This window comes from Festucalex cinctus, chromosome 20 (genome assembly GCF_051991245.1).
Source record: "Festucalex cinctus isolate MCC-2025b chromosome 20, RoL_Fcin_1.0, whole genome shotgun sequence".
In the NCBI taxonomy this organism is placed as follows: Eukaryota; Metazoa; Chordata; class Actinopteri; order Syngnathiformes; family Syngnathidae; genus Festucalex; species Festucalex cinctus.
Window position 1 is genome coordinate 22,148,335 of NC_135430.1, and position 17,516 is coordinate 22,165,850.

General features: G+C 42.2%; 1 protein-coding gene across 5 annotated transcripts in view; it reads right to left on the reverse strand.

The window, feature by feature from the left end:
• Positions 1-1,237: 1,237 nt before the first annotated feature.
• The window catches only part of ctnnd2a (catenin (cadherin-associated protein), delta 2a), a 160,597-nt gene continuing 144,318 nt past the window's right edge, over positions 1,238-17,516 (reverse strand). For 4 of the 5 annotated variants that reach the window (XM_077508499.1, XM_077508496.1, XM_077508497.1 and 1 more), the window contains 6 exons: positions 15,929-16,169; positions 14,473-14,557; positions 8,164-8,290; positions 3,216-3,347; positions 2,993-3,063; positions 1,238-2,006 (listed from right to left, as the gene is read on the reverse strand). In XM_077508499.1, coding sequence (XP_077364625.1) covers positions 1,596-2,006; positions 2,993-3,063; positions 3,216-3,347; positions 8,164-8,290; positions 14,473-14,557; positions 15,929-16,169 — 1,067 coding nt within the window. In that variant the 3' untranslated portion in view covers positions 1,238-1,595. The remainder of the gene's footprint in view (positions 2,007-2,992; positions 3,064-3,215; positions 3,348-8,163; positions 8,291-14,472; positions 14,558-15,928; positions 16,170-17,516) is intronic. The other variant, XM_077508498.1, reaches the window with a different exon arrangement.

A 17,516-nucleotide genomic window follows, 5' to 3' on the forward strand; every position in this document is an offset into this window, starting at 1 on the left:
ACCTGAGCCTGAGCATCTTCAGCTAGGATTTCTCCTTTCGGGGGGAGGCCAGCGAGCCGCAGTTTCCACCATTAGAGCAAGTCAACTAAAGTTCTGTTTGTACACCGCGTCATTTTTTCTCTCTCTGCAAACATTGGTTGAGCTTCAGTGACATGGATATCTGCACATAAAAATGATAGATTTAGATTTCTATTCATATATTTATAGATTTGTCATTCTATGTCAACAATTCATTCTAGTGATTGGACCGAGATTAGCAAAAGCGGACGGAACGCCTCGCGTGGGCATTGATTTGTACAGAAACCCGCACGCGCACAGACACGCCACACACACGTGCATGCATAAATACGCTCACCCGAGTTGAATGCGTCGACGCACGCGTTCCGTCACCGACATGCACACAAACGCACACGCTCACGCGCCCACATTTGCTCAGCAGACACGAAGGGTTCCCAGCAACATCCAGTTGGGGGGGGGGGGGGGGGCACGGCAACAGAAAAGTTACAAACAGCAGAGCGAGACATCCAGTCAGTGTGTGACAACCGAGACGGAACGTCCGTTAAAGTCATCCGGGGTTGATCCAAGAGGGGGCAAAGTTTGCCAAGTCTTTCTTGTCCTTTGTGATTTTCCTTGACATTGTCTTGCACAATATTGACTCCTGCCCAAGTGATGATGCTCCCCACTCAAGACAAGACGGACTTTCCCAAACACAAACAGTGCTGGAAAATGTTTCTTTTTTTTTTTTTTTTTTTTTAGGCAGTGAAAAAGCACTTGTCCGCATGTGTGCATTTCCATTTTCCCACCAATTGGATGAACGACACAAATACGGCAAAGCTGGGATTGTGCTGACTTGTGTTCTTATTTTACATCTTTTTGTTGCTTTTCTCGTGTGTTACATCTGCAATACATAAAATGACTTGTTGAAAAATCTAAAAAAGTAGAAAAAAATGATGACATTCCTTTGAAATAAATCCAGAGGCTTCCGTAGGCAAAAAGGCAACAACAACAACAACAACAACGAAAAAAACCAAAGAAGCGGTGCTACGTTTAGGTGAAGTAGGAAAACCCCACTTTTCTCCTCATGTCAGATATGCTTCCATTCTTCCTCGGAGACTCCTCGTGCAAGTCATCCTCTCTTGCTCTCAACAAAAGGTCACGACTCCTCCTCATTCGATCGCCATTATACGGTCATCCCTCGCTCGCCTCCTCTTCTTTAGTCATCTCCCTGTGCCTCATCCTTTTCTTTTCTTTCTTTCTTTCTCGATTTATTCTGCCCACTGCATTTTTGGCCCTTCACACCTTGCGCTCACTCAGTTGAGCGGGGCTGAGATTAAAAGACACATAAACTGAGCGGTGGTGGGAAAAGAAAAAAAAAAAAAAAAAGTAAATGCATGCACATGCATTGTTTGTCACTTGACCTGACTTCATTACTTTTTCTTGCTTTTGTTTTGAGATCAGAAAAAGTTTGTCAGGGGGTTCCAGACTACTATGCAAACTTGATGTGCTTGGAAAAAAAATCCCCTCCACACACAGAAACGCTTTATAACCCCTCATCATCATCATCATCATCATCATCATCATCATCATCAGTCTAATTAGACCCAGGAGTCAGGTGAGGCTGGATAGTGGCTGGTCTCGTAGTTGAGTTCGCTGTACGGCCGCGCCGCCGAATAGAAGTCTACATAGTTGCCGGTGGACTTGAGGCCCAGATGCATGCGCAGGTCCTCCCGCGGGTCCCGGGGAGGCCCGGCGCCGCTGGGGGGCTGCTGGGGTTGGGCCTGAGGTTGGGCCTGCGGCTGGGGCTGGTTGGGCGCGGGCGGCGGCGCTCCCTGGTCCTCGTAGTAGGTCTCGTCGAAGCTCCTGCTCTGGCTGTGAGGGGGCGGCTGCGGAGGAAGAGGCTGGGGGAAGGAGGGAGGGGGAGGGTAGTGGTCGTAGTCTTTTAGCACGCCGGTTGACGGACTGTCCTGTTGAGGCTGCGGGGGCATGGTGCAGGGCTGGACGGGGGCCTGTTGACGGTGCGGTGTCAGGGAGACGGGTGGTGGAAGGTGAGGTGATGGGAAAGAAGGATTTCAGGCAGTGTGGTGAAACATCAAAGGAGCGAGAGTGGGGGGGGGGGCACATGCTGCAAAACGGCGCTGTCCTGTGTAAAACACTTATGTCCAATTTAAAAAAGGAGCTGGTTGGGCTGATTTTATTTTGATTAATTTTGTGTTTTACCTAAATAAATAAATAAATAAATAATGAGTAAGTAGGGCTGTACCGCCAATAAATACATATATGTTTCTAAAACAGCGACTAACCATTAGCATGTCAATGGTGTATTTTTTAAAATGGTTTATTAGCATTAAGCTAAGCTAGCTTCCCTATGGCAGTGGTTCTCGACCTTTTTTTTCAATTTCAATGATTTTTTTCAGCGCAAAGACGTAAAGGTATAGTTTGAAGGATTTGTTTTGGTCTGTCCGGGACATTTTTTGGGCGGAGATCCAAAAGTTTTCCTTCTAGCCAAGCCGCGGAGACAAGCTACTATTAGCGGTATATGCAAATTTTACTGTGCCCACTCCTGATTGGTGGACGCGTTTGGAGTTTTGATCCTTGTGTCTTGTCTGCATATGCAAATTTGGCTGTGCAAAGTCTTTGTGATGAATTGTTGACTATTTGCCAACCTTATTGTAAAGTGAGTTGAATTTGTTCACTGCCACTTATTTTTGTGGCCTTTCATTCTTCATTATAAGTTCTTGCTGTTACAGGGGAAATTAATAGTAAAGAAAATAAAGGAGTACAATTGAAAGTGAGGAATTTTGTACCACTATGTGATCTTTTAGAACAGGAGCCCCTAATTGAGGAATTCCATAAGATTCCATCGAGCTCACTTGACAAAGTGAGGACATGCTGGACATGCTATTTGACAGGGTGCAGCTAACAAATGCATTTAAAAAAAAAAAAAAAAAAAAAAAAAAAAAAAAAAACATTTTGTTTTGTGCTATTAGCTCACCTGATTTGGTTTGATATCATCACTGGCAGTCAGGTATGAGTTTCGGAACAATGTAGATGTTCCGCAGGACACTTGAATGGGAAAAACAAGTTAATAGTGACATTTACATGTCGGCCACATAAAAACAAAAACAAAACAGGAACGTAAAGAAACAGATGCATTTAGCATTACAAAAAAAGACAACAATGAGGAAAAAAAAAAAATCCCCCACACGCGTACACACCTGCCATGCCATCTTTCCGGGATGTGTGCTCGCCTTTGTTGCTATGGAAACCGGCGTTGGTTGCTGTGGAATCGTAGTCCATCTTGCGTTCCTTCAGACTCATCATCTCTCGCGGAGAGGCCGGCGCGCTCGCTACGCACGCACAAATACACGCACGCAAAAAATAATGAGGACAGCATGAGAAGTCGCACTTGTGCGTGGCCACGTTTGTGCATGCATGAGCATTCTGGCCTTTCAAGGTGCGCCATCATTACGCCACATTTACCAAGTCAGCATATAGAATCACCTGCTTACTTGACATTAATAACTCGTCAAAATATATGAAGTATAAAACAAGCATTTGGACATCAGCTTAACGTTTTGTTTGGCTTTTTTTTGTTTTTTTAGTGTGGAGGTTACCCTGACAGATTCAAATTATACTGTTTTGTTTTGGGATTATATTTTACCAGTTGTATTGTCACCTTTTCAGCATAACTGTATTTCACACATGAATGCATCATTGCGCACACACAAAGACACTTACGCCCTACAATAGTTGAAGCTACTGTTTTGATCTCTCTCTCTCTCGCTCTCTGCAATGTAATCCCCTTATAGCATATTCAAAGTGCTTACTCAGTCCCTCTTATCTTGACACATGGGATTGCCAGAATGCTGCCTACATGAAGTATCAGCCCCCTCAGTTTGCTTAGCTAAACATTCCTGTAACTACTCCACATATGTGTCATGCATTAATGCACTGCAAGATTAGCCGGAGGCTTCAAAGTGAAGGACACTCTAAAAATACTCAGTCTGGAATAGTTCAGTCTGACTTTGCAGGTAACTGTGCGGCTGCAGTGGTGAGCAACTTCACTGCATCATACTGAGATTGAGGTTGTATTTAGCTACAGGGGAAAAAACAGTGGAAAGGCCATTAGTGTAATCGTCATACACGGCTGTAAACTACAAACATGTCATACATATATGCCAAATTAACCTCACAAGTGTGTATTTGGTTTATGTTTGCTTATGTTGTCATAGAGGTTCAGTACATTAGCAATATAATTAATTAAAATCAATCATAGATGCAAACTAACATTGCGCAATAATGACATTAGGTCCAAATACAATAAGTAGCCTACAAACAGACGTACAACAGTCAAAATGTGTTCTTATGCCGCCGTAATGACAAAACCAAACACCAAAGGGGAAAGTATGACAAACAAATTCTTGATCGCACGCCACGACAGTGTCATGCTACTTTGTTTTAGTTGAACTCTCGTTTTACATTGGGTAACATCTCTTTATACTTATATGGTGGTTAACAAAATTAAAATCATGTTAAAAACAGTGCCATTGATTAAAATAGGTTTTACGACACTGACAGTTTAGGTACAAATGAATTCACTTGACAGTATTTTAATGTAAATGAACTTTTGAAATTAGAACTAAAAATGTTGTCTTTGCTGACAGTGTTAGTTCCAATAGCGCTCTATACAAGTCGAGTGCACAGATTTTCTCAGTCTAATTATATGAACACGCTCCCCCTTTGTGTAAGAGGAAGAATTTTCCTCATTTCAATGCAAGACTAAAACTAAGGAGGAAAAAAAAAAGCCTTTGTTCTCCGTGGCGCCCCTCCTATATCATGATGACAGCAGCAAGGCAAAACTACAAATAGAATAAAGGTTTTTAAACACGTCTTTTTCGCTATTTGAATACAAAAGGACGACCTATTGTGGTTCAAATCTTCTGTACTTGACACTTACGAGCAAAAGAAAAATTCTTCACCTCTTATCTGCCTCCCAGTTTTTTTTTTGTTTGTTTTTTAAATACAAGAGACTGCATGTATTGTATGTATTGAGGCCAAACTTGAATCAAAAGAGGTTCGACTTGTTAAGAACATTACAAATAACTACGGTAGATTGGGGTTGCCAACACGATGACATAAAAACTACCCACTCCATTTTAAATAGCCACAAAACAATGGATATTATGACAAGAGATACTTACACCATCTGGCCACACTTTTACGTACAGCTAAGCACTTTCTAATATTTTGCTTCTTGGTTTGCTGTGTTAGCAGTGACTCAAAAATGTAGCGAGCTAAGGTACAAGCTATACATGTTGCTTAAATACACTGAAGATAACCACCATATAAATGAAGCTAGCTAAGCTACATCACAATCACAAATGTTGCTAAAATACACCAAAGCTACTGAAATGGGTAGAGACTTAAAAACAACAACAACAACAACAACTACATTTTAAAATCAAGGTTAGAATTGTTCTATTGGGATTTAAATGAGCATGTAAATATTAAAAGTCACTGAGCTATATAAAGCTATTAAAATTGGTAACAGTGACACCACTACCACATTACTGAGAAATGGAGTTTAGCTCGTAAATATTGAAAAACATTTGCTATTATAACTGATTTATGGGAGTGGCCAAAACATCCCCAATTAAATTTCAAAACTAGGCAGATTGCTATACGTAGTCAAACAACATTTAATGACATTTTGAAACCAAAATAATCTTCCTTTCACCCAGTTGACCGCCATTTTGACTCGTGACGTAAGCTCGGAATTGTCAAAAACCCTGTTTAGTTGTTCTAATCAGTTACACTGGGCAGAATAGATTTTTTTCTACCCAACTGTGTCCACCTCTGAAACAGATAAACACGAAAAGGTGATTTTTTTTTTTTTTTTTTTTTTGTAATCATTTCACACCATAGTTCGATGCCTGCCGGGTGAGCGCTGTGACCTGACACCTACTGAGACGTTCCCATCACCCCTGGTTACAGTGGCAGGCTAGCTGGGAGACTTGTTCTATCAGTTCGAAACACAGCAGGATCCCCATGGCAACCAGGGCGGACGTAAAGGTCTCCTTCTCCCTCTGCCTCCCTGCCGTCGGCACCGCCCGACACCTTCCCCGCAAACTCGTTACGTCTTTTCCCCCGACCCCCGAACACACACACATGCACACACTTTCACTCCACCATCATTAGCCACCCTCCTTTGATCCGTCTCTAGGGGCCGAATCACGGAGCACATGCAGGCAGAAGATACAGATGCACGTTCATGTGTGCGTGCGATCAGTGGATGAAGGGACAAGGAAGAAGGCTTACTGGAAGAGTAGAAGGTGGAGGAGCGAAGAATAGATGCAATATATAATACACTCACAAACACACGCACACAAATCTGATGGAACATTTCAATGTCACTGTCCAAGGTCAAATCCTCATCCCTGCATTAACGGTCCTTTAATAGCTAATGCTGTTTGTCATGCCTCCCTTTGCCGTCTCCACACATCCACGCATGCGTGGCTCCCTCACTGGGTCCTTGAAGACCACCCTAAGCTGGGAGGAAGGAAAAGTACTTTTCTGCCTCATCAGTCCGCTAAGCCTGATGCGGAGAAAGCGCAGCTCAAGGCTCCTTGACGACGGATGCTAACAGCTAGCGCGCACGTAGCAAAGCATGAAGGCCACTGGGCTCAAGCGAAAGGCGAGCGCTAATCACGCTGTGGGTGGCCAGCACAAATTCTTTACAGCTCACGTCGGCACACTGACCGCTAAGTCATCAATGATTTGTCACTCACATTCCTAATGTCAAACGCAGTCCGTTCTAGGAGGCTATTTGACATTTGATTTTCATTGTCAAATTGGATGAAATGATATAGGAATGACTTTGTATTCGTTATTCTAACATTTTAGTTCATACTCAAACTATTCCTCAAGTTTTTTGTTGTTATTGTTGTTGAAAAAAAAAATCTGTTAAATTAAAGCACAACAGTATGGAACCAGAATTTGTAGATGACAAACATCCTCCAGTAGTTTAATTGCATACAGTATGTACTTGAAGGTTCATCACATCAATCAGGTTTTCAATATATGAGTCAGCTCAGATCAATTCTTACCACTGAGTGTCTTGTGAATAAAAAAGTATCTAGGAGGAAAAATATCAGCAATTATTCTGATCATTCGGTTCACAAAAAAAACAACTAACTAACTAACTAAATAAATAAATAAATAAACCAATCAATCAATAAATCAATAAATAAAAACAATGAAGCATTGAATGTGAATCAAATGTGTCCCCTGATGGGGTATAAGAAAACAAATGAGAAGACACTCACTTTCTGTTCAATTCTGTTAAATCGGCCATGCTATGAACTAAGGATGTAACAATACGGGCAATATCGTGATATCGCCATAATAAAACTGCCACAGTCGCCCTCATATTAAAAACAGAACATCTGTTAAAAAAAAGTCAGGTTGATTTCCATTTGTACAGTGTAGCACCCTCTTGTGGCTATTTTTTTTAGTGCAGTTTAATTTTGACAAGGCATGGTTTGGCCCTTCTATGTTTAAAATCCATGCAAAGGGTCACATGAAGGGGTATAGGTAGTTTTTATGTATTGCTGTAATGTACAAAAGCACAACGTTGCATTTTTTTGTTCCCCACAACCTCCCCACGTATCGTGATAATTATCATATCGTGACCTTCATATTGTGATAATCGTATTGTGATGTTTGGATATCGTTACATCCCTACTATTAACCCCCCCCCCCCCCCCCCCCCCAAAAAAAAATAAAAAATAAAAAATAAAACTTTAAACATTGCACCAAAAAGACCTTAGAAGGAAGTCTTCAATGACACACCTTTGATGATTTGTCTATGTGGGAAAAGAGCTGGTTTTGAGCCCGTATGACATGTTTTTGAAGCACTTTAATAGTTCAAAGAAGACTTTTGTAAGTGGACGTGAACTCTGGAAGGAAGCGCTGATCTTTGCAAGCAATGTAAGATTAGATTTATAAGGTTAAATCGAGTTCAAATGAAATATTAAATCTCAACTTGAATGACTTCATGGGAAGAAGAATTTCACTGGATCAAAATATCCTTGGTGCAATTATGGTGACGGCATGGTTCATACACACACCCGCCCTTGATCATAACTGTTGTCGTTTACTCACCGGAGCGGTTGTTTGGGGATGTCCTGATAGGGGACACGGAGGGAGTTCGAGAGGACGAGTACGGTCTCTGCCGGTCTCGCTCTATTGTGGAGGCAGAGCCCACAAAGTGATACTGGGAGTAGCCATCCTACAGTCAAAATACACAAGAGGAGAACACTGAGAATTCATGCTAATGGTCCCATGTGTTAGAAAAGCTGGCATCCTTGATTTTTTTTTTTTTTGTAGTTTTTGTGACGTCCGCGACCAAAGAACGTGGCAACATAATGACATCCAGCTCAATTCCTACTCTGCATTAATATACTGTAAACCTTATAAGACCATATTTTGTGAACTACAAGTCGCTCCGGAGTATAAGTCGCGCGAAGCCAAAAAATCTCACTGTTGATTTTTACATTTTTTGTGCAGCAGCTTGTTTTAAAAGTACAGATACCTTACTAAAGTCCAGTTGGTGGAAACATTAGGGGGTACGAAAGAAAACGACTTAATGGATGATAGCAAAAGGTTCGATAAACATATACAGTATATTTATTCATCCCCTGAATAAAATCAAATTATTAGGTCAAGTCAAGTCAATAAAATCTAATTATTAGGTTAAGTCAAGTCAAGTCATCTTTATTAAACCAAAATCAGCGTAAATCTATTAGGAGCAGATCCACTACATGGTCAGTTAAAAAAAAAAGAAAAAGTGACAGCTTCATTCCAACAATTGTCCTTTCTATTCATCCTCAGCTGTCTGATCCAAAATGTACTTTTAGTGCCAAAAATGCCATAATCACATCAATCACCTCTTTCATTATATGATTTTGAACACTGAGAGCGGAGGGGAAAAAACAAACAAAAAAAACACTGGCCAACACAATCGAAGACATTTGCATCAAGCCCGAGCATCGTCTTCTTACTTCACTGGCAGGGACATTTTAGCACAACAAGTTGGCATGAAGAATTAGTGCAGAGCCAATGACTTTTCTGCATGCGTGTGTGTTGGCTTAGCAGTGATTGGAGCAAAGCACTTTTCAAAAATGGATTATGATGGTCGGCAACAATCACAGAGCCGGAACCCAATTCAATTTAGCATTACGATAATTGGCTACCTCTGAATACAAAGCGCAAGTAGATGATAAAAATATAAATGGAGATGTGCTCCATCATTGCTTTGCTGTCTGGCAGCGAGTTGTGGCGCGCATACGTTGGAGTTGGAGGGCTGAATCACTGAAGTGGAATGGCTGGAGAGGAGGAGCAATTAGATGAGGCAGAAAGAGAAGAGAGGACGACGAGTGAGACAAAAGATGACAGGAAGTAATGAGAGCGGAGAGTAATGGCGGGACGGTAATGAGCGAGGCGAGCACAACGAGATACGGAGCAAAGGATCAGGAAGTAGGCTGCGTCCTCCCTCGACTTTCCCGCCAAAGCAATGAAGACAAATCGAAGGTGGCTTACGTCAAAAGGTAGCTCCTCTGCAACCATCCGTGTTCTTCCCGTGTATCCATCAGCTCCCTCTTCCTCCCACCCAACACACATCTCATTAGAAGCCACGTAACCTCCCGATGGTACCGATGGTACCCTCAATTGGACACCGTCAAAGTGTCATGTTGCTCAAATGAACACAGTCACCAAGTATTGAATAATGAATGCATTTGGCGGTGAGTGACGGCAGCAATCTGCCGCCCGTGGTTGCGGATCGCTCATCGGGTCCTCGATGGGGTCTTGAAGGGCGAGCGCGAGCCACGTGAGGAATAGTTCAACGCGTTTCATCCACGAGTGATTCTAACGTATGGATTGCCTTTACCAAGGCGGAATCATTACTAGCATGTTCTCCCTCGCAGTCAGGAGATCAAGGTTTGAATCTCTGTCGGAATATTCCTTCATCATGTTCCTTTACGTTTCCGTTATGTTCCGCTTTCCTTGTGCGTCTCGTCAAGCATTGTCCTGCCCACCTGCCTTTGCCTGACTTCCTCGTGTGTCAGAACACTCTGACACTTGTGTCTTGTTGTGGCAATTAGTGTGTGTGTGTATTTAGTCTCTTGTCTCCCATGTGTCTGTGTTGATTCATTGTCATTTTCCCTCAAGTCATTCTGCCGGTTTACTTCCACGTCTTGTCTCGTTTCACCCTTTTGGATTTTGTCCTTTTTGTTTCTTAGTTTGAAGCTCCTTTTTGCCTCCTCGTTTTGTTTATTAAATTCTTTTTGACCTCATTCTTTGCCTCCTCGCCCTGCTGCCTTGCATTTGGGTCCACCACCACACCTTGTTCAACATTTGCATTGGGGTGGGCACATTTTGCGTCAAATGTATGCAAATGACCTCATTTAGTGACATTTAGTTTACTTAGTGACGGATTTCCCCATCTGCGCGTGTTTAGTGAATTGGGCGCTCCCGGATTGCTCCATTTTTACCGGTTTGCGCCGTGCAAAGGCGACGCAAACCTTTAGTGAATAGGCCCCAAAGTGTGAATCGAACGCTGGCGATTTTGCTTTGTACAACCAAAATATTTTTCCGCTTCATACAGATGTCATAAAGGACAAAAATGTGATTGTTCCAATCCACATCCCTTTTGTGCTATGCAACCTTTCTGCATGTTGTTCTCGTGACTGCAGTATTAGTTTCAGGTCATGCAGCTGTGCAGCCTTAACAATTGAAATGAATGCGTTTTTGTGTCTTCTATTCAGTGTTACTTTCGCAAGCTTATTTCATCCTTTCAGATTTGATGGTGTTGAATGCTGCGCTCTGACCTTTGCTTGCTTTATTTTGCTTGAGTAAAATACTGTCGCTCGCTTCCAGATGAGTAATCGCAGCACACTTTTTGATTGTATTACTGAGCTTCCGATTCTCATCTGTGCTTCCTGACAACTTCATTTTCAAGTTGCTCATCTCATCAAAAAATAAAAAGAAGATGAAAGTGCGTTTTCAGCCATCGCTCTTTGTTCGGACTAAATGGCTGTTGCTTGTCTCACTGCGGCAACAACGTGAAAAAGAATCACACGGCACGCGGTGACATGAGCACACTTACTGACATTTTCCTTTCAAAAGTCCATTCACAGGAACATACAGAGCATCACGTGTCGTGACCTCACGCACATGTTCCAGGCCTTGTCATATCACGCTAACAGCCGCCCACACAATTGTCAATTACACAAGGCCAAACCATATTGAGAATGCGCCACACTTGCCATCAAAACATCTCTCTGGCCCTGAACCCCAACTGCCAAGTAGTTTTTGTGACTGCTGAATGTTTTGCATGCGTGTGAGCGAGCGATAACAAGCGCGTGTCGGATTAAGCGCCAGAGCGAAATCTTTTTATCAGGCAAGCTGGAAAATGCAAAAATGCAGTGTGGAATTCCGTCTTTAGTTTGTGTATCTAAGTGCGTGTGGGCTCATTAAGTCCTGCTGGTGTTTTTGCTCGTCAGCCTGTGACCGAACAATGGCGGACATTTGTTGTTGACATGGCTGGCCGAGCGGCGGCATCCCTCCAAGGAAGTGAAGCAGCAGCGTAAACACAGAACGAGGACATAGAAGTCATAGAAACCAAATCAATTTGGGGACAAGCGGAGTTTGAAAGCACACTGGAGACTTTTAGACATGATTTATCTTTAAGGCAAGCGCCAGTGTTGCTGAAAACAGATTTGGGCTTTGGTTTATTAATGACTGCTGCACCACTGATCTTTCAAGTCATCTTCATGCAGTTGCTGTTTATTTATGGGCCCTCACCCAACTAACATCCACCGGCTCTGTTGCAATTCCCTTTTCTGCTCCTGTGGAATTGCTATAGGAAGTGATAAACTCGACTTAGTCCTGTGACTGTCGCGCGACACAAACAAACAAACAGGAAGACAAACATACGCTGATGTTTCCAGAGAAATCTTTGAAAAACAACTTCCAAAACGCTCATTATGAGAAAGAAACAAGCAGACTTATTCATGACTTTTTTTTTTTCCAAAACATTTCTCATACACAAAACCCACCAAAACTCTCTCTGCTTTTGCATTTGATCGCAAACTCCCTTCTAAATTGTATGCTAATCCATGTCTGGATTGGAGGCTAACAGGATTTTTGGCTGCCCCAAACATCCATGACCTAATATGTGCATGCAAGAGAAGAATGCAAGGTTCTGCACTCTGATGATAAGGCCCAAGAGTGGATTGTGGAATGCAGCATTTACTACAACAACAAAGTAAAACCACTTTGCTTTTTTTGTTTACCAGGCACAACTTCGATCAGCTCTTAAAAGCGGTTTTGTGAGTGACTATGGAGGACACCAACAAAATGAACAGCAGTTCGACAATCCAAACTTAATTAAAGTTGCTGCCAATGCAAACCTTATTTGACCTTTATATTACTGAGTCCTCAAGCACTACATACTTCCACATCCAACAAGTCCAAATCCAAAACACGTCTGGCAAGAACTGCACATGAAAGTCAGAGAAGAAAAGATCTCGACCAGGTGTGGCCAAGCAGTCAGCGGCTAAGAGACACATTTTGTACTTTTGATCATTACGCATCCCCGTCCGCTCACTCCGAGCACTCTTTTGCATGATTTCATTGGTTGACTTTTTAGCCCATGCACTGTTTCAAGTAAGTTCATACAAGTGCTTCATAAATTTCGGAAATAACTGTCTACTTGTGCTTGAGAAGTTCAGTCTCTTTTGTAAATTCCTGGTTGATCTATGGAGGAGTGAACTGACAATTTGAAGCCCTGAATTTGACTAATGCTGCCTAGCGTGGAAGGCAGACTGGCTTGCCGATTATGTTCAACAAAAACTGTCCTGTGTTCATCTTTAAGTTTTTTGCTTTGGACCGTTCTCCCATCACGCGTGTGATGTTGTTCTGTTGTTCTTTCAGGCAATAATTGAGACCTTATATATTATTGGATACTTGTTGTGTTTTAGGTTAGCTCCAAGACCATAAAAATGGCAGCGGAGGCCGAATAAGCAGATGCTAATTTGCTAACGTACCTAAATAAGTCAAGTCAAGTCAAGTCAAGTCATCACCGGTGTAAGAGAGAGACGTAATTCTGTCGCCGAGTTGGGGGGAAAAAAAACAAAGTACTCCTGACACTTCTTCGCCAATGGGAATATCATCCAACCTTTGCTCAAAGGCTTTAGTTTAGTTGTGGGAGCCAGTGCAGGATTGTTGTGTGTATCACCGGGAGTATTGTTTTCCATTCCTCTAACGGCTCTTTTGGTACACTGATGTGCAGGCAACCTTGGTGGCAGATATTCACTCAACATTCATTAGTGACAAATGAAGGGAACACAACTCTCATTACCTTTAATCAAGAAGCAAGGTTGTGTGTATTTGTCATTTGAAAAGAAATACACTAACTAGGAACAAAACCTTTTTTTTGAAATGGTGCTTGTGTGAGCAATAAAAAAAAAAAGAAGCAGTTTATGCAAACAAACAAGCTCACACAAACACTCCTCCACTGAAATGGCCCTTTGTGCTTGCTTGTGATTCTTTACTAACAGGAAACACGTTTCCTGGTCGCCAACATTGTTACTAGCCTGTTGTGCATGACTTGAAAAAGGAAAAAAAAAAAAAAAAAAAAAAAGAGTCCAACCATAGTAGGCTGGAAATAACACATACTGCATAACACAACATTATTGATTTTTGTTCCCTGTAGAGTATGAATGGTTCCAAGTAGAGAAACCATTGATCTTCAGTTTGGAGTTGATTTTGACTGAGCTCAAAGACAGCAAACAAACTCGCACACACGCATGCGCAACTGCACTCTGGCCATTCGTTTTTACACACAGGTTAGCAACATCATAATTATACTTGAATCATTCAACTACACTTGACATTATTAAGAAGACTTTTTTTTTTTTTTTTTTAATAAACAGCACTCCTTCCAGCTATTATTTTGAGGTGGTTAATGCTCCTTGTAATTGGGCTTGTAGATGTCATCACATTAGCATGGACGCAAATCACACAGTGGAGCGAGCTCATCACTGTTTACTGGACCGCTAATCCCTTGTAAAGAAATACATGTTGAATCATGTGCGGGGAACTCATTTACCTGTAGCGAGACTTGACACTTTCATTGGTCCAGGGGGCTTAGGTGCTGCTGTTTTGGTTAGCAAGTGGGTCAGTAGTTCTGCAGATCACGACTTGTTGAATGGGGGGGGTGATTAAATTAGGCAATTACCTATACATATACATTTTGCTGCTCACAATTATTAATTGAATGCAAAATTTTTAGGCACGATGGGGTATTTCCTGCGCTGCCCGTCATGCAGATTTGTGCGTCCAAATGAAGTGGATAAGGAATCCAGCCTTTGGTGTAGACAGCATCTGTTCATGATAGCAGTGCGTTACCTTCTTGTAGAGGGAGCGCAAGTCTCTGTACTGCCACATGCTGCTGAGCACCTGAGAGGCCGCCTTCACCACCTTGGCCGAGTGTCTGAGGGGAGATTGTGTGCATTGTTACCTCTCCACCGCACCATTTCTTCTGATAACATTCCAAACTGTTATTCCGTTTGCCGTCAATATCACCTGTGTGGAAAGATATGTGGAGGTTGCCGGCTCTTTAAGACTAAGAGGCCCATTGCTCCTTTCAGCAGTGAGTGATTCCACTAACGCAGTTTCCAGTGGAGTGAAAAAAGACCCCACCTTAGCCCTCCCTCCCTACCTGGCCACTCTGTCTGCAAAATGACTCCAGAAGGAATCCGCTCATAAGCAATGGCTCTCTCGAGAGGCAAGTCGAGCAGATGCTTGCAAAATGAACAGTTCTCTCCTGATAGTAAACATCACCTTTTTCTCCATTTCAGCCCGTTAAATAATACAACACAAGTGCTTTAACACCTCCTGCATAGTTCACTTTTCTGGTTGAGGTGTTCATCTCTCCATAAAAGACAATTTGATACGCTTTTCCATCACGTGGGGTGCAAAACGATTCAAGGACGGTTCCATTTGAAAACGGAATGATTCAATTGGGTTCGACTCAGCGGATTACGATTCGATTCGATTCGATTCGATTCGATTCGAGATGGTACAGCTCAGTTAGGGTATGATGCAATGACTGCTATTATTGTCATTTGACATACATTTCAATGAACTTGTTAGTAATATCAATTTAAGGTACTTTTGGGGCTAAATGCATTGAATAGTACATCTTGACCCTCAATGAAACTCTTTTAGGCGCTTTTGAAGCGGGTAAACAAGTGAATTTCTCAGTGAGCCAAAAGCAACATTTTGTGATTGAGGCAAGTCTTCTTCTCAGCGCACCTATCTTGAAGAAACGAAGATGTGTGAGCTATTAAAAGCGGACTAAACTAAGTGAGAAATTTGCACTTTCTTGCAGCCGCAGCCTCATCGCTCTTTGTAATGATGCCCTTGAGCAAAGTTCTCGCAATAGTCCGTGCTTCTCTCTCGGATTCTCTTTCTCTCCCCTCTCTTAACTACAACTCATTGTTTGAGGTCTGGTTGATGTCACTTCTGGCAACCTCTCTGACTTGCTGGTTGCCATAGCAGCAAGACCGAACAAGCTGCTTCCTTTCCTGAGCTACATTATTCCTTCTTGTTTAGGAATAGGCAAGTGCATGTGGATAGGAACAAATGCTTCATGGAACAACAGCTGAAATATGATCAGCTCATCCGCAAACGCTGCATAAGCCTGATAATGATCCTGTTGATTGGAATCTGCTCGTGTTGGATAAGGGAAACCTCCAAAACCTGTTGGACTCCGGCCCTCCAGGCCCACCGCTCTTCTAAAGTGTTTCCAAAAATACTCAAGATCAAAGTGACCTTCAGGTGGCGTTTTAAGAACACTTACTTGTCTCCTTTACTGCGGGCGATGCCGATCAGTTTTTCAATTCCACCAGCGTCCCGGAGGGCTTTGGCGTTCTCCATATTCTTGGTGATGACTTCATGTAGCGCGCAGCAGATGGCGGTGACCGTGTCGTCAGACATGGCCTTGCTGGGTGCGCCCGCAGTACTCGAGTTCCCGCTGCTGGTGGCGTTGTTACTGCTACTGCCCGGTAGCCGATGGATCAAATCTCGCATGGCATATTTACCTGAAATGGCAAGAGGGAGAGGTGTTTTTTTCTTGTCGTTTTTAGTAGGTGTGTCAGGCGATTACATTTTTTGATTGCAATTAATTGCCTGGCTTCAATAGTTAACTCACAGTTAATCTGAAATTTCATATCTGTTCTAAACGTACACTGTTAAACTATACCTGCACAGTTAAACTATTTTTCAATATGCATTTTTTTTTAGTTATTGATGTGGTAATGTCATAATAACTCATAAAATTGAGTTTAAATTAAAAAGATTCACTGTACTGTAAAAAGACCAAAAAAAATTAAATCTGACATTGATTTGTGTCGAGGTTATTTTTCTGCCACTAGGTGGCATAACTGCATTTGTAAGACATTGGTGACAGCATTTTTCTTTTCTTTTTCTTTTCAATCTCAACAAATAAATGTGTTATTATTCAATTTAGTACTGTCAAATTCTGCTGCGTCGTAACTGAAATGAACGGCTTTCCAAGCAATCACACGTTAAAAAGTGGCGGCAAATTAACAGAAAATGAAGGCACTAATTTTGATACCCTTCGTATTTAATAAAAAGAACAAATGTGTTTGACTTAAGAGGGAACTACGAGTGAAAACCAAAGTGAGTTTTTAGATGGACTTTCCAAATGTTCTGCAAGGCAGCAAATATCCATGCGGGCATTTTCTTCATCTCTCCAATGTCTGCGAGAAGCAAGCGAAAGTATATTTTACTGTGGATCACAGGGAATGCGTGAGTACTTAACCTCATTTCAGAAAAGTTTTGCAGAAATCAGAAGTGCAGCAAACACTTGTGACTTAACGACGCCGTACGCTCACGCACTTTGACTTTGCCATAATTCAATGGACTTAAATCAGGAAGTGCTGTGAAGGAAATTTAACAAGTTAACAGATCCTTTGAGTGTCTAAGTAATAAAGCAAACGTCTTGCGCAGCGAGTGAGTGCTCGGATAACTCCATAAAGCTTTGGCCTGAGAGGGCTCACTGTAAATCCGCTCACACGGCCGCGTTAATGCTCGCGCTTAGAATGCAATAAAAGGGGCCGCCTTGCGATATTTCAGCGCATATGAGCAGACGGAGAAAGAAATGACATTCAAAGGATGAGTTGAGCTGCCGGAGTCATTAAGGAGTTGCAGGAGATTCAGTCAGATAGCAAAAGACAGAAGAACTCTCATTTGGGAGAACTTGCGCAAGACACGAAAATGACAAAACCGACATCATCTAACGTGAGCTCAACCATCACATGAGACATTTAGGTGTACATTTATTGTGCATGAAAGATCATATGTCACATGCTAAGGCTCATCCTGGTGCTTTCATGTTTGGGCTCCTCGAAGTCTCTACCTAGTTT